At 38.1% G+C, this 27,698-nt stretch overlaps 1 protein-coding gene across 1 annotated transcript in view; it reads left to right on the top strand.

Annotated features, from left to right (window-relative positions):
* Window positions 1-27,698, top strand: part of LIPC (lipase C, hepatic type) — a 94,066-nt gene that overhangs the window by 61,464 nt on the left and 4,904 nt on the right. Inside the window, exons 4-8 of the mRNA XM_009643842.2 lie at window positions 16,956-17,143; window positions 18,089-18,268; window positions 20,752-20,869; window positions 22,870-23,103; window positions 24,527-24,769. Of these exons, the coding sequence (XP_009642137.1) occupies window positions 16,956-17,143; window positions 18,089-18,268; window positions 20,752-20,869; window positions 22,870-23,103; window positions 24,527-24,769 (963 nt within the window). The remainder of the gene's footprint in view (window positions 1-16,955; window positions 17,144-18,088; window positions 18,269-20,751; window positions 20,870-22,869; window positions 23,104-24,526; window positions 24,770-27,698) is intronic.

Below are 27,698 nucleotides of genomic sequence, written 5' to 3'. Positions count from 1 at the left end.
AGTGCACATCCTGGCACCAAGTTTGGCATCACAACACAGTACAACAGGCAGGACACCATCCCTGCCCAGCAAACCTCAGGCAGGGATCCTCACCCACTGAAAAGCATTAATGCCAACACCACCTAGTACCTCCAGGAGCAATAATTTCTAATTCTGAATGTCTCCACTCTCAGTGATGTATGCCTTCTCCCATTGTTTTTTGGTACATCCAGTCTTGCATCTTTTTTAAAATTAGCTCCAATGTACCAGCTGAACACATAAAATTATCTTAAGGCCATGTAAAATTGATTTACAGGGAAGCATACCTAAAGACCCCAGAAGTGAGACTTAAGGATGTGAAAAGGACATGAGCCAAGCTCATAAAAAATTCTGCTAAATCAATATGGTTCTCACAAAAATGATCCGGGGGCTGGAGTACCTCTCCTATGAGGACAGGCTGAGACAGTTGGGCTTGTTCAGCCTGGAGAAGAGAAGGCTGCAGGGAGACCTGATTGTGGCCTTTCAGTACCTAAAGGGGGCCTATAGGAAAGACGGGGGAAATCTTTTTAGTAGGGCCAGCAGTGACAAGACAAGGGGTAATGGTTTTAAACTAAACCAGGGTAGGTTTAGACTAGATATAAGGAAGAAGTTCTTTACAATGAGGGTGGTGAAACACTGGAACAGGTTGCCCAGAGAGGTGGTGGAGGCCCCATCCCTGGAAACATTCAAGACCAGGTTGGACGGGGCTCTGAGCAACCTGATCTAGTTAGCGGTGTCCCTGCTCCTGCGGGGGGGTTGGACTAGATGACCTCTAGGGGTCCCTTCCAACCCAAAACATTCTATGATTCTATGATTCAGGGGAAGCAAAACCTGTTCCCCTAGTCTTGGATGGTTGGTAGCATTTGTCACAATGGGGCTGCTATCCTGAATAGGCCTCTGAATATGACTAGAATGCAAATAATAATTCTCAGAGTTATTACATTCAGGGAAATTACTCTGCTGTACTAATGTGTACACTGCATGTATTATTTATATAAAAGTCCGAAAAGACTTGTTAAATGAACATCTTAAAATGCAAGTAGAATGAAGATAGGCTCAATCTAATAATTTACACTTAGAAAGAACAACACAGCATAAACACATGAGTTTCCATTTTACATTGAGTGCAATATTTTAAATTAAAATAATCTCTTTCCTTCCCATACTCCTTTCTTCCTAAACCACTGTGAAACAGTTGTACAAGGCTATCAGTGATTTCATCAGTGATGCTGCTCCTGGCTTTTTACCAGTTAGCTAACATGTTCTACCCATTGGTTGATAGGTGATTATTTCTGCATAAGAAAAACCAATTGATGGAATTACTCAGAAGCACTGAAGACTACAGAAACTGGAAATTAGACACAAGCTTTCTTTCTCGTCTCTCTCTCTCAAAAACAATGCATTTTTTCAAAGCCAAAAATCTTCTATAAGCCTACGACTTTTGCCAGCAGATCTATTCCTTGCCACTGTATCGGTTAAACTAAGTAGCTATCACCCCCATGAGAATTTTTCTAATATACACAAGAATTAATTTTACCTTCATGCTATCTGAGCTGTTCCCAAAGGTGACTAGTTTGTAACACTGGTGGCAGAAGGCAATGCAGAGACTACAGAGAGGTTAACCCTGACTTTGGAGAGGCTACTGTGCATGTCTATGACAGATAGGGAAATGAAATGAGTAAATTCACTAATCAGCTAGTACCTTACCCATGAAGTATACCCCACTGCTTACTTCCCAAGAAGTATTAATTATGTGCAAAGTATCCAGGTTCAGAGATAGTCAGCATACAGTGCTTTTAGTGATGGCATCTTGTGAGATGTCATTTCTCAAGGCTCTGAGCACTAACTCTACTCAGATGCTGATTTACTGAGATTTGAAGGCTATTATCACTTGTCTACCTGTCCTTTTTTTCTTCTAAGCTACAACCAGACTACTTGGAAACTTGGCAAATCAGCCTATTTCCTAGGGAGCCAAATTTGACACGATCAAAGTCAAACTTTATCATAGAAGGGACAAGCCTGCTATGAACTTCTCATGTGAATCTTGCAGGAAAGCATCCATGCACTGAGGTCCACTGATTAGCCAGCCAGTTGTCATCTCCTTTTCACCAAAGCAGTTGTAATTCAGTAACACTGTATATACATATATTGTGCAGTTCACACTCACTTCCTGGGCATGAAAGAAAATAGGAAACCTAAATTTGACAACAGTATAGTAGTCAGCAGCTATGTGACTGATCAGAAAGCAAAGCTGCTAAGTGGACTAATGTTTCTAGTGCACTAAGCACTACAACAGCAGAGAAAACTCTTGAAATGAAAGTCCACAAACTAGTCAGCACCCATGAAGGGTACCAAATACTCCCAGCTCCCACTGATTTCAAAAGGAAATTTGCAGCCCTTTTGTTACCCTTGCTGTTGCGTGATCAACTCTGAACAACTTCCTTTTCACCATCTGGCATCTGAACCCTTGATTCATTGTTCGTGCTTTCCAGGCTGTCAGATTTAATATATCCATTGTTTAATGATTCCATCCTCACCTTTAAGTTTATGGAGGATTTTTCTGTTCTAATTCCAGCAACTATCACAATCAAAATCCCTACATTTCTACTACTGGAAGATGAGACCTCATTTAGCAAAACGGACACTCCTTTTGGAAATATTTCATACTTCCAACTTATAAAGCCCATAAATTTCTAGTAAAATTTAATATTGTCCACGTTTGCTGAATTTTCTCTGCTAAAGCAGATCCAGTTTGCTTTGCAAAGCAAACTTGGCTTCAGCACGCTTTCACTGTGCTGCCCTGTTGGATTCTGTTGAACAGCTCCTGGTGACAGAACACAAGGCTGTTTCATTAACCATCCACCAGCAAATCTAATAACATGTGAAGAATTTCAACAGCTCATTCATGGTTGAGTTCATTTATGATAAATTTCTCCCCAGTGAGATATCACAAGCAGAGATCAAAGAAACTCCAGAGAACAATTTCTCTTCTTGTATCCATATATTTGTGAAGATGGAAGGAGTCTAGAGAGAATGAGCAAGAGTAGCTGATGAATTAAGGCAGTTTGCACTTCTGACATTGAAAATAGTTATAAAATAAAAACCCATCCTAAGCAGGAAAGCAATTTCAGTTTCAGGTGTCCTAGAAAACAAATACATAACAATCGTACTATAATTCACTTTGGAACATAGTGATTTTGTTCATCAGCTTCTGTGTATTCAAATATGGAAAGCAACTTCATTCGTCACAGTTCGGTTCATGCCATTCTGCAACTGATAAAAAACAAACATGTAAATAAAAAATAACCCAACTGAAAGTGAACGTTAAATTTTTCTTCAATCTGACATGCTGTTATCAAAGCCCAAACACCTAGGACTACAGGAACAGACATAACACTCTAAAAACCTGGTCAGAGAGAAAGCAATCCTGAATAAACCAAGAAAAAAATTTAGTATGTATCCAGGAAATTAGTGCTTGACTTATGCCCTGAAGAATATACTTTATATTTTAGTTAAAAGTATACTTTATACTTCCATATACTTTAATCCCCTAGTTTAAATCTGGATTTTCTCCTTCCTCCCAGCTGCCTTCAGTGAGCAGTTTTCAGACGACCTGTAATACTGGTCAAATACATATATCCAGCATAAAGACTGATCACAGAATTTTCAGGAATAGTCATCTTACCAGTTCCTGCTTTATCTTAACCAAGTTTTCAATGAACAGACAGCACTTAGAGTCTTCTCGCTCAGAAGGAAGGAGGAAAGGAGGAGAACAGATTTCAGAAGAGCAAGATGAAAGGGTTAAAGAATAGGCTAGTAAGAAACACAGAAATCCAAAGTAAACAAATAGCCCAAACCTATAAGTTGTTGAGTATTTGCAACAATCATTAAAATGAAAGGTAGTTGATGAACATAAAGAATTTCCTGAAATCATGTCCAAAGGAACAGTCTGTGCCTTTCTGTGATGGATACACACAGAGAAAGGTCCCTCATTTTAGTCACTGCTTGGTCAACAAACTTTATCTCTCTAGACATCCTTTAAAAACAAAACCAAAACAAACACCACCCCCCAAGAAACTGCAAACAAACAAGAAACCAAAGAGCCCATGTTTCCCTCCTGCTTTTTGTGCTTACGCACATTATGGGTATCTGAATTTTTACATTTCTCTTTTCATACACTAACACATACAAAATGAATAAAGATGATCAATGAATTATGTCTATGGACCAACCACATCCTCCAGCTCTATTCAGATTAGTCTCACTGAGATAACTGGGGAAGATTCCAGGAGACCCAGAGGATTCTTCCAGTCCTAGCATCTCCTATGCCTTCCTCCTCCTCTGCTGCTGTGAAGCCAGCATGTCCTTTTCCTCCAGAGATCCAAACCATTACTGTGCTAAGGGGATTATGCTAGCAAGCCATTCAAAGCACAGCTCTTACCACTCTTTTTTACTGGATGCTCAAGATATCACAGTGTTAAAAGACAGCTTTTTTCCTCCCTGTGTTTCAGCACTGGGTTGAATGCTGTCAGTTATTAGGCTTTAAGCGAGGCATGCATTCACTTCTGTCTCCAGAACAATGTTTACATTAACAAACACACTTTTCAAGAAGGCAATATCTCTTCAACAGTAAAATGCTTTATACAGACACAGACACTAGGTCATAGCAAAAAGCAAGCTATAGATCCTCAGGAAAGAGCAAGAGGGAGCTTCTTAATTGAGAGATCCTGACTCATGGGAAGATTACATTGCTCCAAATAATTACAGTTTCCTTTGCTATATATGGTGAATAGACACCCTTTTGCAGCTCAAATCAGCAGTCATCATGGCTTATACTGTGAGAAAGATTCAGAAAGAAAGTAGTTTAATCACCCTGTAGGTACAAGCATTTTCAAGGTTATCCAAACTACTGCAGCTGTTCGGTTAGTACGTCTTTTACCTGCATTAAGAACCATGCTCTAGGCCTGTAAAAAGTATTCAGCAATGCATGGATGCACAGCAAAAATTTAGAAACATTCCTGGACATTTTATGTATATGGTATCTGAATATCAAACACTTGAACCTTCTAATACAAATGCCCAAAGTAATATTTCATTCATATTTAATGCTGTAATAACGAGGGCATTGTCATATACTTTATCAAGTACATATAAGCATTGTAATATTTATACATAGCATTTAACAATTGTGTATAGATTTTTTTATGAATATATGTATTTATGTTTCTGTGCGTCTATGCATTTTACACAACACTACATAAGAGAATTACACAAATTACGTAGCTATAATGGATAATTATAAAGCAAGTTATACTCTAACATATCATTAAGTACTACTTTACTGTCCTCTAATACATATTTACTGCTACTGCTTTACAGATTTTTGGGCTCAGAACAGCTTCAAAACCTACAATTTTTTCAGTTACCAGGGAATAAAACTAGTATTTCTTTCTCTCCCCATTCCAAATTTGGAATTTTACACCCAAACCCCAAATATTGCCAGAAGCCCAGAAACAGAATTCTCACTGTCGCTGTAGTAGCAGGTTAAAATTCCAACACTGTATGCCCTTGCAGTGCTGCCAAGAGGCAGCTTTATCTCACTTGAAATTGAGATTTAAGGCTTTGAACGGGACACAAATCAGCTGCCTAGCCATCTAACTTACTAGACCTTAGCATCATGACTTTTAAAAATACATTTTTGATCATTTTATACATCTTGTCTCTATGATTGGAATCACAGCATGCAAGGGTGTCTGGCCTTACAGGTAAAAGGGATAAAACTCCTAATAAAAGTTTTATATGCTGTTAATCTTTTTAATGACTTTTTGCATTGTACAATGTATATAGTATTAAGTATTCCACAAAATAATATCTTGCGTAATAGTTTTCACAGGACTCCCGGAAAGGCCTGCAGAGCTCAGCAACAGCTTTGCCAATTTTGATAATGGCTTACCTCAAATTTATGCTAACAAGTCTTCGTAGGATACCATTGTGTGACCACTTTTACTAAAAGAGAGAGTTGTACTAGCGTACTAGACAAAAGTACTCCAGAAATTTTTGCGAACTATGGCTCAAGTGATAGCAATTGTTATAATCTGGATTCAGTTCACCTACACAAGAAAAATTGTAAAAAAGCCTGTATGACAGCAATAATAAAAACTTTAACACTGGTTCAGTATGCAGAATCTACTTTAAAATATGTCCACAGTAAATTTTCCTTCCTCTTAAACAGTCAAATTTAAAAAAAATAATTAAGTGTTTGTTAAGAAGTCTCATTTCTAGACATAATTGCATGGCGATAACTTTTGTGAACAGTGTGCACTGCAGAGGTTTTAGAAGAAATAACCACAGGCATCTGCTGTAAAAGATGAGTTTGGAGAAACTCAGGATACACTTAAAATGATTGAAGCCTTTTGATACTGTTATCAATGAAATCATCAAACTCTTGCTTAGATGAACACACCCAGTGATTGTCAAAGCAAACAGTTCCAATGTGCTGCAAACCCAGGATTTCCCCTCGGCTATTTTGACTTAACTAAGGCTTTCAAACAAAACCAGCAAAAACAAAACAACTCTATTAAAAAAAAAGCAACAAATGACACAATGGAAAAAACCAGCACCATATCTGAGAGGCAAGAGAAAAGGAAACAAGAAGAAAGGGAAGAGACAGTGATTAAAGCAAAATATAGCTCCCAAGAACATATCCTTAAAAAATTTCTTAATATTTCCCCTAAAATACAGATTTATTGGAAGAGCAAAAATTTTAAGGGATCAGATGCCAAGTCACCACTCTTAGAGTGAGACCTTTGGGTGCTTAGTCCTATTTCTTTAATTTAACAAAGGCCACTTTGGTAAACTGGGATTTAATTATACTCTAGCTAGGCAGATTCCCCCACTTAACCAATGGCTCACCTCTTCGTAATTCTTACTATAGTCCTAAGGCTAAAACTCAAAAATTCCCCCCTCCTTTTTTTTTTTTTCTTCTTTCCACTGCAACACCCAATTGTCTTCCATGCACCACTGACCTCTTCATTTCCCAATGCCTTTCTGCAAACTCCGAGACAGGTGTTTGTCTTTTCCTGAGTATCAGAATGGTGCCAAGCATAAATATTCACAAGGGGAGTTTGTGAGAGTAGCTAGTACCAAAAATTCATCAGTAAACCTACAATTCACTAACTTCCCTGTGCTGACAAGGCTTGCTGTGCATATGAATACTCTGCCTGCACCCACCACCTACCAGCTCAGCACTGCCTTCCAGAGAATATAGCTATTATGCAGCAGTCTGGCCTGGAGGGTTGTCCCATGGCCCAGCAAGTAAGTTTCACTCAGTAATGCCTTCCTGTGATAACATTCCAAAGATTCTAATGTTTTTATATTCTTATTCTTGTAAGTCCCCCGTCATTTTTTTTCCTGAACTTCAAACACACGTTCTTGCTGCACGTATTTCATTTCTCCTCATCCTACAGAATACTGTGATCCAAAAGTTATGCTGAATTTCTGACATAGCAAGTTGGCACCAGACAAATGATTTCACTGCAGGATCACACAGCAAAAAAAGTAAGGCCATAGCAAGAAAATTAACTCCCACTTCCAGCACAGCTATCCTAAAATACAACTCAAAAAGAGTCTTATCTTTCGCAAGACTGTCCTTTATTTAATCAAACTTTATACCTGTCATGATGGTGTCAGTATACGTGAAATGGTTCCAAGGGATATGCACGTAAGTAATGGAAGTTTTATCCTGATCCCTTAGAAATAAAACTGAAGAAAACAATGCTCTGGATTACGATGTTCTAAGCAAGTATATGCATGGTTTTGAACCCTTCGATCTATATTTCCTGTTTAGCTCTTGTCTACCTCTTCCAGGGTAAGAGCTGACTTTTTACTAGAGCTGAACAGGAAACTATTTTCATATCCCAAGAACATTGTCCAGCCCAAACTAGATAAAAAGCCAAAACTTCAACAGCAACAAAACTGCAAATCAAAGCTCCAAACATTTCAACATAAATTAGCCTAAATATGGTGTTGATCAATTCCAATTTCATTTTTTTTAATTACTAAAAGTTAACAAATAGTTCCAACCAACTGATAATTTTGAAGAGCAGAAAGTATTAACACTGATAACTTGGATGTAAAGAGGGAATGAAAAAAGTTTTCAACTGAAATATTTTCCAAAACCTGTTATTTTTCACAGGTTGTCTCTGTTTCAAGAAACAGCCAAAACATAAGTCAAAAGTGATGCTGAGTAGCTCTACATCAAACATAAGAGTGGCTGTAGTGGATGAAACCCAAGGTCCATCTAGTTCAGCCACCTGCCGTAGTGGCCAAAAGCAGATGCACACTCAGCAGGGGAAGTTTACATGTACATATAGCAGTTCCCTCATGTACTCTCCCAGTCACCAACCACTTTCAGTTCATGAATCTCCCGAGTAAGTGGTGGTGCTTAGTAATTCTCACTGGATTTCTCTCACATAGACACTTCCAGTTTCCAACTAATCTTATATAAATGCTTAATACTCACATAACATCCAGCAAGGAAATCCACAGATTAACTATATGTTTCGGGGAGAACAATTTCATCATTTTTTGCAATCAAAATATTTTGTTATCAAAATAATCCTTACATCTTATACTGGGAGAGACATACAATTAATTCCCGCTCTATTTTCTCTCTGCCATTAATGATTTTTATAGACCACTATCCATACTCTTAGTTGTCTTGTCTCCTGGCTGAAAAGTCCTTACTATTTATCTTCACATTTGTCATTATTCATTTGCCCCTTCCTCTATCTGACAACATCATATGAACAAATATATTTCATCCAAGTAGTTTGTGACTATTCTTTTTGCTTTTAATATCAAGAAAAAGGAAATGCAAGCTCCAAATCACACATGTGAATACCTTGGCAGAAACCCTGACAAAAAAAACTTGGTCATGCATATATTTCAAAGGAAGCATTTTCATGAAGGGTGAAAGTATTTTTTCCAACATTTATCACTTTTAAATCTTACTTGAAACTATGAAAGTTTTGGTTAGGTAACAGATTGAGGAGAGATGATTATTTCTTAACATTAATTGATAGTAACGATTTGAGATTGAGACTATGTGCTAGTCCAAAACATTGGAAAGACATACTGTAATGATTTTCCAGTATTTTTTTTCATTAAATTCAGATTAGTTTAGATTAAACCACTGGTGTACTAATTTCAATTTAGCAATTATATTGCACAAGTAGCACTAATGTTCATGTTTAGAAGTATTTTACTTTAGATGAGGAAATGAGGACAGCATATTTGTTACACTGTAAATAATGCAAGCTGTTCAATAGTTGTGGTTGGTGCCTCTTTCTGCACCCTTTTCAGGAGAAGAGAGACATATTTGGATATATTGTTCTGCACAAGGCATCAGCCCAGGACCCAGCAGCTGAGTTCTAAACAGAGAGGCACTCCTGGTTTCTTTGTGCACTGGTTTCCCTGTTCTTTGCAACAACAGCTCACAAGCTTATTGATTACTGTATTTCCAATCACATTTTTAATGGAGAACTAACTAATATTTTTAAATTATGTCACAATGAAGGATAGAAAAGAGGAAGAGGATAATTACCTAACTTAATCAGACAATAAAATAGATATCAAGCTTTTGAGAGTCAGCATTCTTTCATGGAGTTTTCACCCGATATAAAAAGACAAAAGGAACAGTTAACAGTTTGGAAGGTGGGTGTTATTTCTTTGCCTTCTGTTCCAACCATCACTTCAATACTTGATTCTAAATAAAGGAGATGTGAAAAATAAGTTTTGAAGTTTCACATAGTAAAGAAAGGTTTTACAGGGAAGAGAAAGATTAAAAGAGTAAGGCACAACAATCAAAAAGAGGTGATTCTCTGGAGAATTTTGAGGCAACCCAGCATTCAAAACCAGTGACAAACACAAATTTAGCAAGAATAATAAAAATGCATACTCTAATACATGTAAATAATAGACAATTTAGAGGAAAGCAGAAGGATAACATACTAGTTTTTGCCCTTAAAGGACAGGTTACACTGCATTTTTTTCTCCCTCTTTTGAAACCATCTAATATAAACACATTATTTGATTCATAGGTGACTTAAGAGATATGTCTCTGAACAGTTGAAACACACAACAGCAAGTAGAAACCAAAACACGATCATATTTAACCTATTTCATCATCTTTTCCAAGACTTTTGTTTTGATGTTCTCATTTTATCCTCCAGATCCCCAAATACTTCTATTTAAGGCATTCTGAGGAACTGCAACTGTTTGTATCTGTCTCTACCACCTGCCCAAATACTTTCAAGGGAGGCAATTTCAAGTAAATAGCAGCAGGAGGTACATAAGCAGATAATTTAAAATGAACTGACAAGGATCTCTTATCAATTATTTTGATAAAAACAGCTTCTGAGGGTAGGCTGCACTCCTTTATGTCTTAGACCACCAAGCAAACAAATTGTATGAAACAACAATCTCTACTGAATAGTCTGAATATATTTTATAGTTCTTGTATATGCCATGAATTCAATGCTGGATATTTTTTCAAATACTTTTCCTTTGGAAAGCATTCTAATTTTAAAAAAGAGGGGGAGAAATATCATCTAGGTCAAAACTCCTTACCAACATGTTAGTAACTTTTTAAAAATCATGGTTCTGGTATTACTGCACAACACATTACATTCCCTGCTTTCTCCAATTCCCTGCATCCAGAAATTAATTCTGAACAGAAGTAACCAGAAAATGATAGGGAAATGGATCTTTGCTGGCAGTTCTAACATTATAGTTGCTAATCACATCTGCAAGCAAATTTCCAGGTTCCTCAACCCTTCTGCAAATAGCTCAGGTAAATAAAGAACACAGACCTGGGAGGTCCAGGGAGAGTGGAACAGAACAACATTCCTTTTGTTAAACTGTGGGATGAGTTTTTATGGATTATCTCAGATCACTGTGTCTTCCACAGTGCTTCAAAGGATGATAGCAGTGTCTGACAACAATGAGTTCAGGGAAGATGAGCTGTATTTAGACACCAAAAAAAAAAAAAAAAAAGACTTCCCAATGTCAATTGTGCTTTAGTAGAGAATTAGAAATCTGACTTTTGTTAGACATTGGATAGGTCTGATTTTCAAAGGACAAAAAAATGCATCCTCTGCACTTTAATGGTAGAGAATCACAGACAGACAGAATCATCCCTGATAACTAAGGAGCTAATTTTTGAACAGGCACTCATACAGCCCCTGTACTCAGTGCTGGTGAGGCTGCACCTTGAATACTGTGTTCAGGCTCGGGCCCCTCACTACAAGAAAGATGTTGCATTGTTGGAGCATGTCCAGAGGAGAGCCACAAAGCTGGTGAAGGGTCTAGAGCACAAGTCTTATGAGGAATGGCTGAGGGAACTGGGGTTGTTTAGTCTGGAGAAGAGGAGGCTGAGGGGAGACCTTATCGCCCTCTACAACTACCTGAAAGGAGGCTGTAGTGAGGTGGGGGTCAGCCTCTTCTCCCTGGTAACAGACGATAGGATGAGGGGGAATGGTTTGAAGTTGCACCAGGGCAGGTTTAGGATAGACATTAGGAAAAATTTCTTCACAGAAAGGGTTGTCAGGCTCTGGAATGGGCTGCCCAGGGAGGTGGTCGAGTCCCTATCCCTGGTGTATTTAAAAGAAGGGTAGATGAGGTGCTTAGGGACATGGTTTAGTGGTGGGATGTCAGGGTTAGGTTAAAGGTTGGACTCGATGATCTCAAAGGTCTTTCCCAACCAAAGCGATTCTATGATTCTATATGCACACCTTCCACTGACAGTATCATTACCTCACTAATGAAAACATGGCACCAGCTCCAATAATTTCTTATGTTAGCCTCTTTCAAAACACATATTTCTTTCAGTTCCAAGAGTCCCTAATGCCACCGACTAGTAGCATTATCTGGATGATCTGAAAGCCATGAAACACACAGGGAAGACAGTCAATATGAATGGTGTGGTTTTATGTGCTGTCTTCAAGGATTTTTCAACAGAGGGTTAAAAGTATGTTAACAGAGGGTTAACAATGGTTAGTCCTCTCCCTTTAGTGCTGTTTGGGTACAAACTACATTCATGGTGAGTTTGTTGACTTTGGCATGCGTGCGCGCATATAAGACAGGAAAAACAGTAAGTGACAGCTCAGAAAACTATGATACTTTTCAGATCAAGAAAAATGTCACTTACTCATTATTCATTTACACTTGAACAACAAGGGAAGCTTTTTCCAAAATGTCTGTTTCTAAACAGACCTCATCACTTCTAATCCAGGTGCTACAGATTTTTCTTGCTTGCTTCTAATTTTCTCTCTAATTTTCTAATTTTTCTAATAATCTCTTCTAATTTCCTCTCTGCATGACCTCGCAACATCCTTGTAGTCCTCCTGAGATGCCTGCCCCTTCTTCCAAAGCTCACAGACTTTCCTCTTTTTTCTGAGATGCAGCCAGAGCTCTCTGTTCAGCCAGCTCTGTTCAGCTGTACCACAGGATGAATTTTCAATGTACGTCTTAGCAAATATTAAAATTTTGCTCTTAACATTATATAGTTCTACTATACTTTGTCCTCATTCCTCACACATCTTTAGGCAAATTTTGTGGTGTGAAACAGATATTTTGTAGTTGTATTTTTATGCCCAATCAGACATGGTATAGAAAGAAATATATTTAGACTCTGGATCTCTCCCAGAAAAAAAGTATGATATTTCATGGTTGGAAACCCTGGCCAGTGTCCAGACCTTTGTCTAGTTTCCAGTAAAGTTTCTATTTACAAGTCTTAAAGCATTACTATCACACCTCTAAATTTCAGAACAGACTCCAAAAATTCCATAGTTAAGAAAACCATATGCCTTGTCTTCTTTTGGGGTGATTCAATCCAAGTCAGTCTCCTGGATTAAACTGCTTCCACAGGTAAATAGAACATTTAGTTCAAATAACCTAAATTGGGCCCATATGGAATTATCATTATTATTACTATTTGCAAGGCCTCTTTTACAGAAAAAAAATTCTTCATACATCCTAGCTTTCTCATTATTCCTCATATACTCCTTTCACCTTAGTTTGGAACTCATGTTATTAGAAGCAGGATGGGCATCACCTAAAGCAATAAACACTAATAATGCAAACAATAATTAAATGCTAACAGTGAGAAACAATTACTGAACTCTTATCTTGCACATCCCAATGTGCATTGAATTCAGATGGTGATTAGACCTACTACCAGGTATGTAGGTGTGTCTCCTTTTAAAATTTTTTTTTTTAAATCCCAATTTTAAAAAAGTTTCATTTTGTACAACTGGGAATCACTCTTTTCGTTTTACTTTTCCATAAGAAAACATGATTATCTCAGGTAAAATCTAAAAGTGTTTTGGTTTGTCTGCCAAAACTAATCCCAAATCATTTTACAAGAAACTTTGCTATATAATAGTTAAGTGGTATTTACAAACCCAGCCTTCCGTTAGAGTCTTTACTGCACCTCACAGAAACATCATTAACACAAAGTAAGGGAAGGTAAAGGGCTGAATCTCCTCCAGGGTATCAAGAAGTCACAACAACATTTCATGCTCTTGATTAACATGATGCTCTGCATGAAGGTCATTTACAATAGTACATGGATCAGAGTGGCCATGTTGCATCACCTTTCCTGAAAGAATTCATGTTAGAGTAGGATCTTCAGAGCAAAAAGGAAATTGAGTCAGCAACTCACTCACCTGGATAATCTTCCATAGAGAAACTCTCTGGAGTTTCAAAAAGATCTTGGCACTCTTAGCTGCAACGAGCATGGGAAAATTTTTAGCAATTTTATTTTTTTGTTTTTGTAAACTAACCTAGGAAATTTTGCAGTTCCCTTTGATTATGTCACGGAGTCACTAGTATGACATTTTTAGCATGAGTCTGTTGTAGAAGCCAAGCTCTTCAGACTCTATTTCCTTCTTCAAGCCATTACATGGATTAACAGATTGAAGCAGTTCTTCGTCTACTAACACAACAGATTCTATTGGAATTTTAAACTTTTGAGGCCATGAAGAAATTCAAACTGTATTTTTAATTTCCTCTCAGACTTACTGGCAAGCCAAGAGCTCAACGATTAAAGCACCACAAGCACTTTTCACCATCAATGCATAAAGAAAACAGCTATTAGACTTGTTTTCTGTAGCATGTACAAACAATATGGAGAGTGACAAAGCACCTTTGCATTGCACAAACACAGAGAGTGAAAAGAAAATGAAAACAAGGCATAAAACAAAGAAAGGATGTGTACAATGGAACAGGCACAAGTTACTTTTTTTATTGTTGTTTTTCTTTTTGTGCTAAAAACTCTTAGAACACTGCTTATCTTTCTGTAGAGACTATTCACCAAAGCCTGAATAAACCAGAGGTTCATTAAAACTCTTTCCAATTTCAGTTCTTTATCTAGATTCACTTTCTCCTAACATTACTTTCTTCAGAAACGAAATCCTCTCCAAGCAAAAAAATTCAACAGAAATGCTCTTAAGTAGACATTATAACAGAGAAATGATTAGACTTAGTCCTAGCCAGCTGTCATGGTTAAAAGTGCCATTAAAGAAATATGTGAGACACGGGAGCTAAGAATTTTGACAACCAAACCTTCACTAACTTTGAAGCTTTTTCAATTCCAGCTCTTGTAAAAGGCTGAACAACTTCCAACAATAATGTTTCCTAGCTATGAATCATAACATTGCCTGGAGTTACTTGGAATGTTCAGTAATTAGCAACAAACAGAAAACAGTGCATATCCAGTGCAGTTCAGTTTGGGAGTTTTCTTGCCAGCATTACCATTCACTTAATCAAATTAAATATGCCGTTTGTATCATGTCTTATCATTATAATAAAATGAAACCTTCAATAAAGTTTGTAACCAGACTGACATATGGCAAAAATACAGTCTGAACTAAACCCAGCATGCTTTCACATTTGAGTTCCTTGTACTGTGCATTGTAAGATGCTACTACTGCAAATATATAAATATGGGAGTTTCCCATCACTAAATACCCTTGCAGGATAAAGGCTCATCTGTAAATGTGTCAGAAGTACCTTGTAAATTATCAAAATCTTACCAAGACAATAATATCATAGAATCTCAGGATACATTTGCAGATACAATATAGAAATGAATATTATTTTAGATGATTTCTGAAAATAGACATAAGAGTTGTGATTTACAAAAAAAATAAAATGTGCTGACTCAGAAGAAAAATGCAATACAATATTTCTAATATTACCCTTGTATTAAGGAACTTCTATGCAAGAAAAATATTAAATTTTAGTTCTTATGTGAGTTCTTCCATCACAGATCATTTTAACTTATTTCTCAGTGAATACAATACTTCATTTTCACCTCTCAGAATATTTCATGATTTGTCAGGTCTAATCAAAACAAAAGTGTCCTCCCTGACCATTTTGGTGGTGCTGCTGAGCAGCTGCTGCAGCTTGAACTGGTATCACCCGAACATTGTAACAAGAGCTATGCACACTGTTCTGTGTGTGGTTAATAAGTGCCTTAACTTATTGGCACTAACATTCTCTCTTCCTACCAAAACCATCTTCCTTGATGCATCTTGGAATTATATTTTCCTTTCTCACAGCCAAATCACAGAGGTGACTCACAGTCAGTTTTGTTATTGATTACCACAGTCAAGTCTTTTTACCCTTGTGTCACTTCCAATTTATGAGCCCCATTTATAGAGAAATTCCTATCAACTCTACGACCTCGCGCTTCATAGTATGAGATTTTTACCTGTTTCTGTTGCTGTATTTTCAAGGTCATCTAGCTCTTAATGTTTACGTTTTGGTCTTTTCAGTATTAGCAAACACCTCCTAAATTTTGTCAGTCTTGTACCTTTCCTGCCTGCTGCTTTAATGAAAATGTTAAAACAGGATTAGACAAAAGACAGTCCCCAAGGAACTCCATTAGTAAACTCTCTCCACTCTAAAAGTTTCCTTTCCAACACAACGAACTGTAACCTCTCATTTGCCTAGTTCATCACACCCTAACTTTTCTTCTACTAATCCCCATTTTTTCTAGCTTAAGTAATAATTTATTATATAGGTTATTTTCAGATAAATAAAGAGTCTGAAGTCTTACTAGAAAGAAACACCAGGTTTGCATGTCACAATGTGCTTTTTGTAAGCTTCTGCTTTACTTTACTCCATTTTTCAGCTATTTCTCTATATTCATGTTTTTCCTTCTAAGCTCATAATGTTGGTAAAAGCACAGTTCACCCTGCCCCCACTTTCTTAAATACAGGTACCATCCCAGGTACCTAATAGACATTTCAGAAAATGCTGTCCTACATGTACCAAGCTATTTTATCTAAAAATGAAACTGCCAAAAATATCACAACTAGAACAAGAACATTTCATCTTGCCTTTTTAGAGAAAAAAAAAAAATTACGATGTGGTCTAATAGTTTTAAGCAGTCTCCTAGGTCTCTAAGCAGAGTTATAACCCTGAATAAAATGGTTATTTTAGTGTAATGATGCTTGCTCAGCAATCACTAGCAAATGCACATTAGTAAAATATGCCCTGCTGAGTTAATAGCTTATAAATGTGCCTGCCTGTGCATGCACTACCACTGTAAAGTCACAAAACCTGTACTGTGCTTTTAAAATACTTATGCATTCTATAATGGCCCATAGCAATAAGATCAGTATTTCCTGTGTAATTGTTATTGTTCAAATAGATGGACTCAGAGGTATCTCTAGACCGTCTCAAACTTTGAAAGAGATTACTTTTTTGACCCCAAATGAACAGCTTAGGCCCACCTACAGTAGCCAGCAATTATACACAGCTAGAGCTTCAATCTTACTAGTTTACTTTGTCTCACAGTGTTTCATTAGTAACTTGTTCAGGTTTTAGATTCTATCCTATTATGACTGTTGTTATGAATTTCATTTCAGAGGCACTGGGATCACAGAGTCAGCACACTAGAACAAAGAAAGATCAGCAAAACTTAGAAACCAAATTTCGACTCTATACAGATACAACTGAAGAAGGCTGTCAGATTTTTTTTAATCAGTTGGAGACTCTTGACAAATGCAGTTTCAATGCCTCTCTTCCTCTGGTGATGATAGTCCATGGCTGGTCGGTATGAAACTCACATTTTATTTTCAATTCAAACTACATCTGATTTGATATACTTTCCTCCTCATTATGCTAGTGCCAAAAGTAACTTCAGAAGAAAGGCTGTGATTAGAAAGATGGTGGATTTCCCTGGTAGCAATCATGGCTGGAAACAATACAAATTGGATATTCCCCACTGAGATTCTGAAGGAACAGTCTACAAGCAATTTTTCACATGGGAGTCCCACACCAAGGATTAGATTCAGCCCTGGTTTAAAGCCAGCAGAGTTCAAACAAGTAGCTGAAGTAATGTGCTATGCCTCTGGAGGACTGAATACCAGTTTCATTTCTCCGATAGGTTTACTGCCAGATATTTACAGACTTATTGAAAATAAGTGCACACAGTCTCCCCACATCTTTCTCACAGATACACCTTTAAAGAGAACTTCTCTATAAGCCCCTTCAACTGAAAATGAAACCTTCAACATCAATTATCACTGAACTGCTTCCAGTTAAGCAGTAAGAAAAAAAAAAAAATCCACCATGAAAACTTTTCCCAAAAGCACAGCTATACTAAGAGTGACTTTTGATCAGCTTCTCAACTTATATTTACTGGGACAGCTGCTATTGAATGAAATCAGACATTTCCTGGGTATTTCTGTCTTTCTTCTTAATCAGTAATACCAATTATCTCAGGATGAGTAAAAATATTTAGGGACATAATTTCACTGATAAGAGTTCATATTACAAGACATAAGAATCAATATAAGAACTGTATAATAATTTAATTTTTTTGTCCACCAAAACCCAAATATTTTCAGCACCAAAGCATGTTGAAACCTCTAAAATCTAGTTATCAGCATTAAGCCCTCCTTATTTATATTAGGTTTTGTGTTTCCTTGAGCTTTTCACAAGAAATATTTGGTAGACTGCTTTTCCTTAAGATTTTTTTTTTTTTTTAATAAAACAGGTGGATGGGATATTAGAAGGTTGGATTTGGAAAATGGCAGCAGCTCTGAAGTCTCAGCATAAACAAATTAACGTGATCATTGCAGACTGGCTTACGTTTGCTCACCAGCACTATCCCATTGCTGTACAGAATACACGCTATATAGGACAGGAGATAGCAGACTTCCTGGAATGGCTGGAGGTAAGAGCCCACAGATAACACGTTTCTCTGGAAAAGATCTATTTACTCACTCCTATGCTTCTACCGTCTTTCTGAAATACTATGCTGGTTAATGCTGTTAATTTCAATCAGTTTCTTTACCTCATTGCAAATTTTTTTTCCATAAACTTTCACATGACTTCATAAAACTTTCATAATGAAAGAGAAAAAAAGCATGAAAAGGTTTTGATATATTCTTTAGAGCTGAGAACAGAAGGGTTATCAAGCATTGGATATCAAGCTGCCCAGGGAAGTGGTTGAGTCCCCATTCCTGGAGGTATTTAAAAGATGCATGTATAGATGTGGCACTTAGGGACACACTTTAGTGGTAGACTTGGCAGCGTTAGGTTTACAGTGGGACTCGATCTTAAAGGTCTTTTCCAATCTAAACAATTGTATGATTTGCAAGTGCTTAGTTCAGTATAATGGGTTTATGTTATCTGTGCTTATTTCTACTTTTAATGCAGAATTCAAGCATGACATCATGTCTGATTTTTGCCCCGGTCCCCCAAAGATTATTCTAAAATAATGGCTTAGAGATCTGGAATGTAAAGGGAGACCTTTTAAGAGGACAGACATGCCTCACAAAGCAGATGCCATGGAGGCAGTGGCAAGTCCAGAGCCATGTTCATGTAGCAACCACTTATCAAAACTCCTGCTACATAGGGAGAGGTGGCCATGGCTAGCTTGAAAAGGCTGCAGACAAGTCTGCAAGGGATTCAGTGGTCTCCAGCACTATTTAAGAAAAGGCAGAAAGCAAACGCTAGAATGAGAATCACTCATACAAACCAGGCACCCTAAGTAACTCTTATTTCATCCATCTTTAGTACAAATTTAAGCTACCTAATTTGAAATTAAATACTTCTGTAACTCACAATGAATTTTTCAATACATAAATTTAAATACAGTGAGGCCTAAGTTGGGAGGGAAATACACTGCAAAACTGAAAGATTTGCAGCAAATACCGTTGAAGGGCTAAGCTGCTTTCAACAGGAATGGCAGGGCTAGAAGAAGTTAGGGACAACAGGCACAAAAGAGAAGGTAGAAGAACCATAGTCACTATTTTTTCTTGTGACATTACCAGAAACCTTAGCTCTTGGTCAAATGTAGTTTAAGTTGCTGGAGCCTAAAATCATATTTTGAAGCTGTTTAATTATTGAATGACTCAAATGGTGGACTTTGTTCAGTTCCCAGGAGGATACCCCACACTGTCAACAATAAAGTCAGTCTGTGATTTCTCCAGTGTCAGCAAACAAATCAAGGCTTGTATAAATGACTCCTTGCTCCAGCATTGTGGGTAGCTTCTCTTGTACGTTCCAGGATTTAAACATATCATACATTTTCACAGAATTCAATTGAGTATGTTCAAGCAGTAAACCTTCATTCTGTGGACAATGACCCCTCCTGAGTTTAACAGTTAAAACCCCCTTCATTCCAACTCCCATAACTATCTTTCCACTATGCTTCTGGATGCTTCCAAGCAGGCAAGTATTTGAAATATCCTCCATGGATGTAACAAACTGCAGTGCTGTGCAACGTTTTAAGACTAAAAAAGTAAATCTTGGGGCTCTTAGTTCAAGAGTTAATAGGGCATGATCAGTAACACTCTCAATAGCATCTATCTCAAGAACACCTGCCAAGACAGTTGGTCACATCTTGTGATTTCTAAGAACTGCCTCTCTCAAAAGAAGGCTGCCAAGTTTCACCTCATCTTCACAAGAGACAGGTATCAAGACTGCAAAGCCACTCCACTGGGACAAGCAATATCCACAATGAAATTAAAAGAGAGGTTTGCTTTTCCCGCAAGAAAAACATGCCACATTTTTCTTTACAAGTCAGAAAAACTTTGAGCCTTGCAGCTCAGCTGAAATGCTGAAGATCTAGATAAGTATTGACTAGGTAGAAAGAAGGGCCTGAGGCCAATTCTGCTTCAATAAGTTTGTTTCAGACCAGATACCCAGTTTTGTACAAATCAGTCCAAGAAATGTCATTGCCATATCATTTAGCATGTCTGATCAATGTACTGATACTTTGGCTTTGCTAGTATCTCAGGCAAAAAAAGCAAGGCACTTTCTATAAATTCAGTGTAAAACAATCCTTTAAAGGACAGACATCCATTTTATAGTCATAGGAAAGTCAAATGCTGAAGACAAAAGGCAACGTATATTTGCATCATTTGCAACAAACAGCAATAAAAATCCTACTATCTGTGTTAATGGTTTTCTTGCACACAGCACTTACGTAGCAGTGCCCAAATGTGTGGCAATTTCCTGCTGCATGAAAAGGAGGCAAGGAGTCAGCCACTGAAGAAATTTAGTGCATGATCCATGCACCTCATTTGACCTTCATCATCAACACAAAAATTTCTTGTGTTATACTTCATGGCATTCCTAGCTTGTAGTAAGTATTTCACTATTTACTTTTCACATTTTCTGCATCTAAATCAAGCTGCTGCTATCTTCCAGGAATCCATTCAATTTTCCAGAAGCAATGCTCATCTAATTGGGTACAGCCTAGGAGCTCATGTTTCAGGATTTGCTGGAAGTTATATCCGTGGCACAAAGAAGATTGGAAGAATTACAGGTAAAAGACTTATTCATTTAAGAAATGTAACGGTCAACTGGTTTAAGTTACACAGATATTTGATATATCGATGTCAGATCAATATTTAGCTGTTGAATAGCAGTATTTGCCACAGTTTAGAAGTTTCATCCCATTGGTTTAGAAATTAGATTTAGAAAATGTAATGAAAACACTTTTCAAAATGAAGTATCATAGCATTTCTAGCCTTGATCTTTCCTACCTCAGTCCAGATTATGACATACAGAATATACAAGTTTGGGGACTACAAATCATAAACCCAAGATTCAAGTTGCATGTTGCTCGAATTTATCCTGTATCCATTCCCAGTAACACCTTAAACTGAATGTTAGTCACTAACCTTGGATCTTAGATCAGTATCTTGACTCAAAGCCATCCAAATAAACTGTTCATTGTTAGCAACTCATTTTAAAAGAAAATTACATTAATGAAATTGTCTAACTGTGCTTGGGCTTTCCATTGTGGTACATTGCTCATACAGTGAATTGAAGTCAGTTCTCCTGTGGCAAAAATGATAGTCCTGGATCACTTTTTAAAAGAAGCATATAATTGGTGTATCCCTAATAGATGCTTAAAGTAAACAAAGTTAAACACAACACTTGATTGTCTTGACTAGTGACATCTTGAACATTCTGTAATTTTTTTAACTGTGCTAATTATGAATTTAATGAAAATACATTATAAGGTTATTGATACACTGTATACAGTGCCACATCTAATGCACAGTGACAGCTTGAAAAAACACACACACACCCCAAAACCAAAACAAAAGTGCATTTTACACGAGGCCCACATCAGCTACATTTAAGTTATCAGAGAAAACTTTTTACATTAATCTGATCTGGGAATGAGGCATATATGCATGACTGTAGTTTGAAGTCCCAATTCTGATCTTGGATTCATTGCCACGTACCATAGTCCCTTATACAATCAGCTCTTGTGACAATGCCTGCATGCCAAGATGCCGATTTTACACGATGTGTTGTGATATTACTTCTGTGTATACATTGAAGGACTTTAGTTCATCAGTGCTGCTTGTTCAAGCCATATTAGTACATTAAACCTTGATAATTGATAAGTAAAAAACATTAGAACACATTATTTATTGTAACAGCTATATGCATTCTTAAAAAAAAATTATTCAGACTTGTAACAATAGGCTCCAAAAGTTCATAGTGATAAAAGCTATTAAAAATGCAAGGAAATGTATGCCTTCAGGGTGACATCCTTACTTGTGGCCTGTGTTACTAGTCTTGTCCAGTTACATCTACACAACTACATTAGTCCACAGTATCAGCTGAAGAATCTCAAATTTAGAAGCTTGTCCTCAAAACTGAGGGCAGCTTTAAACTATGCAGACCGTCCTTTTCCATAAATCAGTTCCCAACCAAAAATAGCATCAAACAAAAATATCTAGCAAACTAAAAATCAGCAAGACTCCCTAAGTGGAATATTATTTTTCTGAATACCTCAGTAATTTGCCTTGAAGACTTTTAAAGCTGAAAAATTATTATAAACATCTAGCAGACATATAGCTCTTTTAAGCAATAAGCAAAGCTTTATAAAGTTTCAGGTCCCAAATGTGGGCTAAAAGTCAACCTTGTGGGACTGCTGTCTTCAAAAGGGCCTCTGAAATGCATGACCTCTAGAGTATGAAAGAACAAAATTAAGTAAACACCTCTCAAGTGACAAAGCAGTAGCAGGCAAGGTTTGTCTGTAACAAACACATCTATCTCCAGGCCTGTGTCCTTGTGCGTGTAGCAGTTACTGTTTATTACAGCGCCTGTGTTTACTTTACCTTTTGGTGTAACCATGTACCCTCTGCAGGACAAGTGTTCCTAGCATTGTTTCTCTCAGTGAAAGACCTTGTAAAGTACCACTGCTGTCTCTTTTAAAATATTTAATCACAGACTTTTCTCAAAACAGTAAAAGAACAGCCCAGCTGAACTATATCACAACTGGATTATTTGCATTTATTGCAGGCCTTGACCCTGCCGGTCCCTTGTTTGAAGGAATGTCACCAACAGACCGTTTATCTCCAGATGATGCAAACTTTGTAGACGCAATTCATACATTCACTAAACAGCACATGGGTCTCAGTGTTGGCATCAAGCAGCCTGTGGCTCATTTTGACTTTTATCCCAATGGAGGCACCTTTCAGCCTGGCTGTCACATCATGCATGTGTATAACCACATTGCACAATATGGAATCACTGGTAAGAACCAATGGCACAAAATGGGAAGTAGCATTGCAGCCGCACCGACACTATCTCTGGGAAGCTTTACATATCTCTGTGCTCTTAAATATTATCTAATGGAAATATTAGCTCCCATTATATGCAAGGAAATTTCTTTTCTAGAAATCGGTTATTTGATTTTTACATGTATTGGATTCAAACTGTTCTTACTGACTCCAGTAAGGAATTTGGCTGCTTAGCACTTCTGGAAATGAGGCCATGAGCATCCCGCTGTCAAGCACTTCTGAGTAATTTCAAAGGTATTTGTTTTAGCAGTAGAGGAAATGAGAAAACTTACTTTAATTAAGCCAGAATAATCTAGTGTGCAATTAATTATTTCAAATCAAATAAAACACAGGGCTGTACGACTCACCTCCTTAGTTCACCTTTTCCCAACTTCTCGTCCTTTAGCTGTGCAGATGATGCTCCCTCTAGGACCTGACTGCCAGTGTTCCAGACTAGGTTTTATATATAGAAGCTTATTTCCAAGGTACCTAAACATAAACATATAGAGAAACTGATGCAACGTACTAAAAAAAGATAAGGTACTGATGCATGGTGACAACCAGAACTGTTCACTGAAAAACCCCAAAAGAGTACTGTTCACCCAGCATACTGCACTGCAAAAATATTTCTCAACTATCGTCACACTATCTAAAAGTAGGCCTTACTTGTTAGCAGATAATTCACGACAAATGTGAAGCCAAGCATCCGCTAAAAAGCTTATCAGTGAAGACTTAAAACAGTCCATTGTGATATATCCCAATTATGCAGAAGAAAGTAACTTTCATAATTTGATGACACTTAAGGAAGAAAAAGATACTTACTTCTCACAAAAGCAGATCTATGTATTTAATAATTTTTAAATGTATTTAATACATTCTTTTCTCCATTTACCCCCAGTAGTAGTCACAAGCAAAATTAAATTCAAAATGAGAGTTTGTCACTCTGATAGGGAAAAATATGAGATTACTGCATAAGCATCCAAAAGACAACAATGTTCAACCATTCAGAATGAGACTGCTGTCTTTAATGTGGCACAATCTGAAAGACTGCATCTAGTCTCGTATTGTGTTTCACATTGTAAATATGAACCTTTATTTCATGGTCCTGGCTGTTTTGGTCAGTCTGAAACAGTCAGGCTAGAGAAGTTTAAGCAGCAAATTATTCAATTTTATTATCGTGTAGGTTCAGCCAAACTATTTTTTGGTTATCCTAAAAGTCAAGTGGCTACAATGTATGGTTTCTGAGGCAAAATCACAATGTTTTAGTAGTAAAGGGGAGGGGGCGGGGAGGGGGGGAACAATAAGGTGTGTTTATAGTTGGTCACTGTACTCCTCTGCAGCTGAAATAGTAAAGAGGAACAAGGGCATAAACAATTTTGTTGTTTGCATTTTTTCAGGCATTACTCAAACTGTGAAATGTGCCCACGAGAGGTCAGTTCATTTGTTCATCGACTCTCTGCTTCACAATGATAAGCAAAGCATGGCATACTGGTGCAACGACATCAACACTTTCAACAAAGGAATGTGCCTTAGCTGTAGAAAGAATCGATGCAACACACTGGGCTACAACATCAGGGAGGAAAGGCTCCCAAAAAGCAGACGACTCTTTTTGAAAACAAGAGCGCATATGCCTTTCAAAGGTTTGTGGGAATACTTGTTATAGTTTCCAGATTGATCAGAAAGTGTGAGAATGAGCCTAAGCTTTGTGATCCGGTTTACTCTTTTATTAAAGCTTACAAAATCTACGGGACTAATCAATTTGCTGAGACAACTGAGAATCCCAGTAGGCCGTCTTGATGCCCTTTCATCAAGATCCTGACTCTTAATATTTCTGTGGGAAAAAGCATGCTGCATGCTTGCCACAGGCTAACTGTGGATCTGAGGCCTCAGAGATGCTTAGGGTCCTGATCTACAGGATTTTCCTACAACTGGCCTGTGCAAGTTTGTTATAACATATGCAGGCATACAGCCAAGCCAAAAAAGCAGTGTAATTGTTCTGGGAGGCCTGTAAAACCTCCCCTTCCACGTTTGCCCAGATTTTATCTGCAATTAGTCTACAAGATGACATATAAATTACTACTTTTCAAACAACGGATAGACAACAGAATAGCATGGACTTTTACGGGGCAGAACTGTAGCACTAAAATAAAGTGACTGGTACTCTAGCTTTATCTCCATTAAATTACTGTATCGAGGGCACAGAGTAACAGTTTTCTAAGCTCAGAGAGACAATCAATGTGGTTTCTTGCATGTATTATCAGACAGAGGGGAAGCAGTCTGACAGAGAAACAGGGCCTACCTGCCAGTCTCCATTACAAAATGGCCTGGGCTTTGCTGTAGGCTGGTTACAACTCAGCTGCCAGAGAGCCCATGATGCAAATGCTGCTGTTGAACAGACGTTCGCCTGCCAGTGGGAAGGTTTACGTACGTTTTAAAGCATGAACAAGCAGGACTGCATGGGATGAATGGCAGGGACACGCTTCTTCCAAGGGACTTTTGGTGCAGGGACCTGCAGTGTGTGGCATTTCTCCTCAGTACCTCCTTCCCCAGCTATTGATGCGGCATGTGGTGAGCAACAGCCCGGGGAAGGGATCCTGCTCGGAGCCACAGGCCACCACGCATGGAGGAGGCTGACGCAGCACGCCCACCTCCTCACCAAGGGGCTGGTGCCCTTCCCTCAGCCCCCGCAGCGCCTGGGCGCCCCCACGCTGCATCCCCACCCTTCTCCTCAGCCCTGAGGCAGTGCCAGGGCCCTGCCAGCCCCCAGGCTCCCCAAAACAGCCCCATGGCCACAGGGGCCCCTCATCACCTCACCCGCTGCCAGGGCTGGCCCATTCTGCCTCACACAGCACCCGTTGGAGGGGGTCAGCCCGCTTGTCCCCACCCAAGACATGGGTGTTGGGGAAGCACTTTGAGCATCGACAGTGCACCCCTGGCACAGACACTCAAGGGCCTTCTAGTCCTGAGGAGAAATGCTTAAAAATACTGCTTGCATTACACACCTTGTTTCCCCACAGTGCCCGGTACTCAACTGCAATATCACAGATTTTAAAAAAGTACAAGAATTCAGGTACTTTTAAAATAGTTTTGGAATTCTTTCACTAACACAGCTCTGCAGTGATGACTCCACAGCCCTGGCTGATGCTCAGAGCAGCTGAATCTGCTGGAGTTCTTATTTTACTCTTTAAAATGCCTCAGGAAACTACTTAAAGTACAATTAGAAATTCTAGAGGCAGTGTCTAGTTCCTGATGTAATTTTGCTGCAGTACAGTCAGGTTACCATCAGAATCAAGAAAGCAAATTGCTCTGAGGACGCGACATCTGCTACCATCACACCTGAGCACAGAAACACAGTCCCTGTGTTATGTTCTTCTCTGGGCATGGAGATAGTTTCAGCTTGTAGTAAAATATCTGTGTTTTATTGGCTTTGATTCCAATTTGAAACACATTGCATTTTTATGCTTGGACCTGGTTTTGCTTCAAAAAAACCATCCTTGGCACATATGCAGATATCAGTGCCCCAGACAATGGTTTCCTTTCACAAAAGTTCCCAAACAAGGCAGCAACTGTGGGAGGGTACATACAAAGTCATCTTTGTTATGCTCTTAAAAAAATGTTTGAAGGTCATGTGAGAAGCCCAAACAGAAGAAATTTGAGAAACTCAGCATTACACTTCACAACCCTCTGTGCCTTCACAAAATCTGACATTCCATTTTTCAATAGCATTATATTCTGGAGTGTAATCCAGTTCAAACAAAAAATAGTTGTTACAAAGAAGTTAACATTTATGATAAAGCCCTGACTCAGAGTTTTTATATGAATACGCTCACCTTTCCTTAAAGTGAGCATCATCACCACAGCAAAAGCCCTGGATTTATCAGAACATATGCTAGAACAATCAATAGGGAGAGAAAACTCAGAGAAAGACAGGATAGTGGCAAAAGTGATCTGTAAACAAGTCTCTCTGCCCACTTTGTCCTCATCAGGTTTGCAGCAAAGAATCAGTCATTTTGTTTTCTGAGTGACACCTTTTCAAAAGAAAATATTGTTCACTAACATACAATAACTATGAAACAACAACCAAAAGGTATAGCTTTTTTAGCAAATGCTTGTCTAGCATTGTGTACACTCAGAGCTCCACAAAAAACCCATCTATCTATGCATATACATAAAAAGATGACTCCCTTAGCAGCATGGTGGAGCCACTGTCAGATGTAGTGAAGCCTGAAATGAGTGAGGAGAGGAGATGGGGAAAGAGCATCTTTCTACTCAACAATTAGCATGCAATAATGTTTACCAGAACAGTTTCCCCCTGTGTAACTTGACCAGATTGCAAAGATAAATACAATACCCCTAATTCCTCCAAATACTCTGTGGCCTTTGTTCACAGAAATTACTCCAGGTTTTCTTAATTAACACCTAGATCTACCAGTTTTGTCAAGAAGGTGGCTGGTAGAATCACCAGACAGAAGAGTTTTGGACATTGAAATCTAGCTGACAGTATCTGTGTGCACATGGCCTCTAATTCCATTAGGGTTTCCGCCCCCCCCCCCCCCCCCTCCCACCACC

The sequence above is a fragment of the Egretta garzetta genome, unplaced genomic scaffold (assembly GCF_000687185.1).
Source record: "Egretta garzetta isolate BGI_Z169 unplaced genomic scaffold, ASM68718v1 scaffold287, whole genome shotgun sequence".
Lineage (NCBI taxonomy): Eukaryota > Metazoa > Chordata > Aves > Pelecaniformes > Ardeidae > Egretta > Egretta garzetta.
This window is presented reverse-complemented; position numbering and strand designations above follow the sequence as displayed.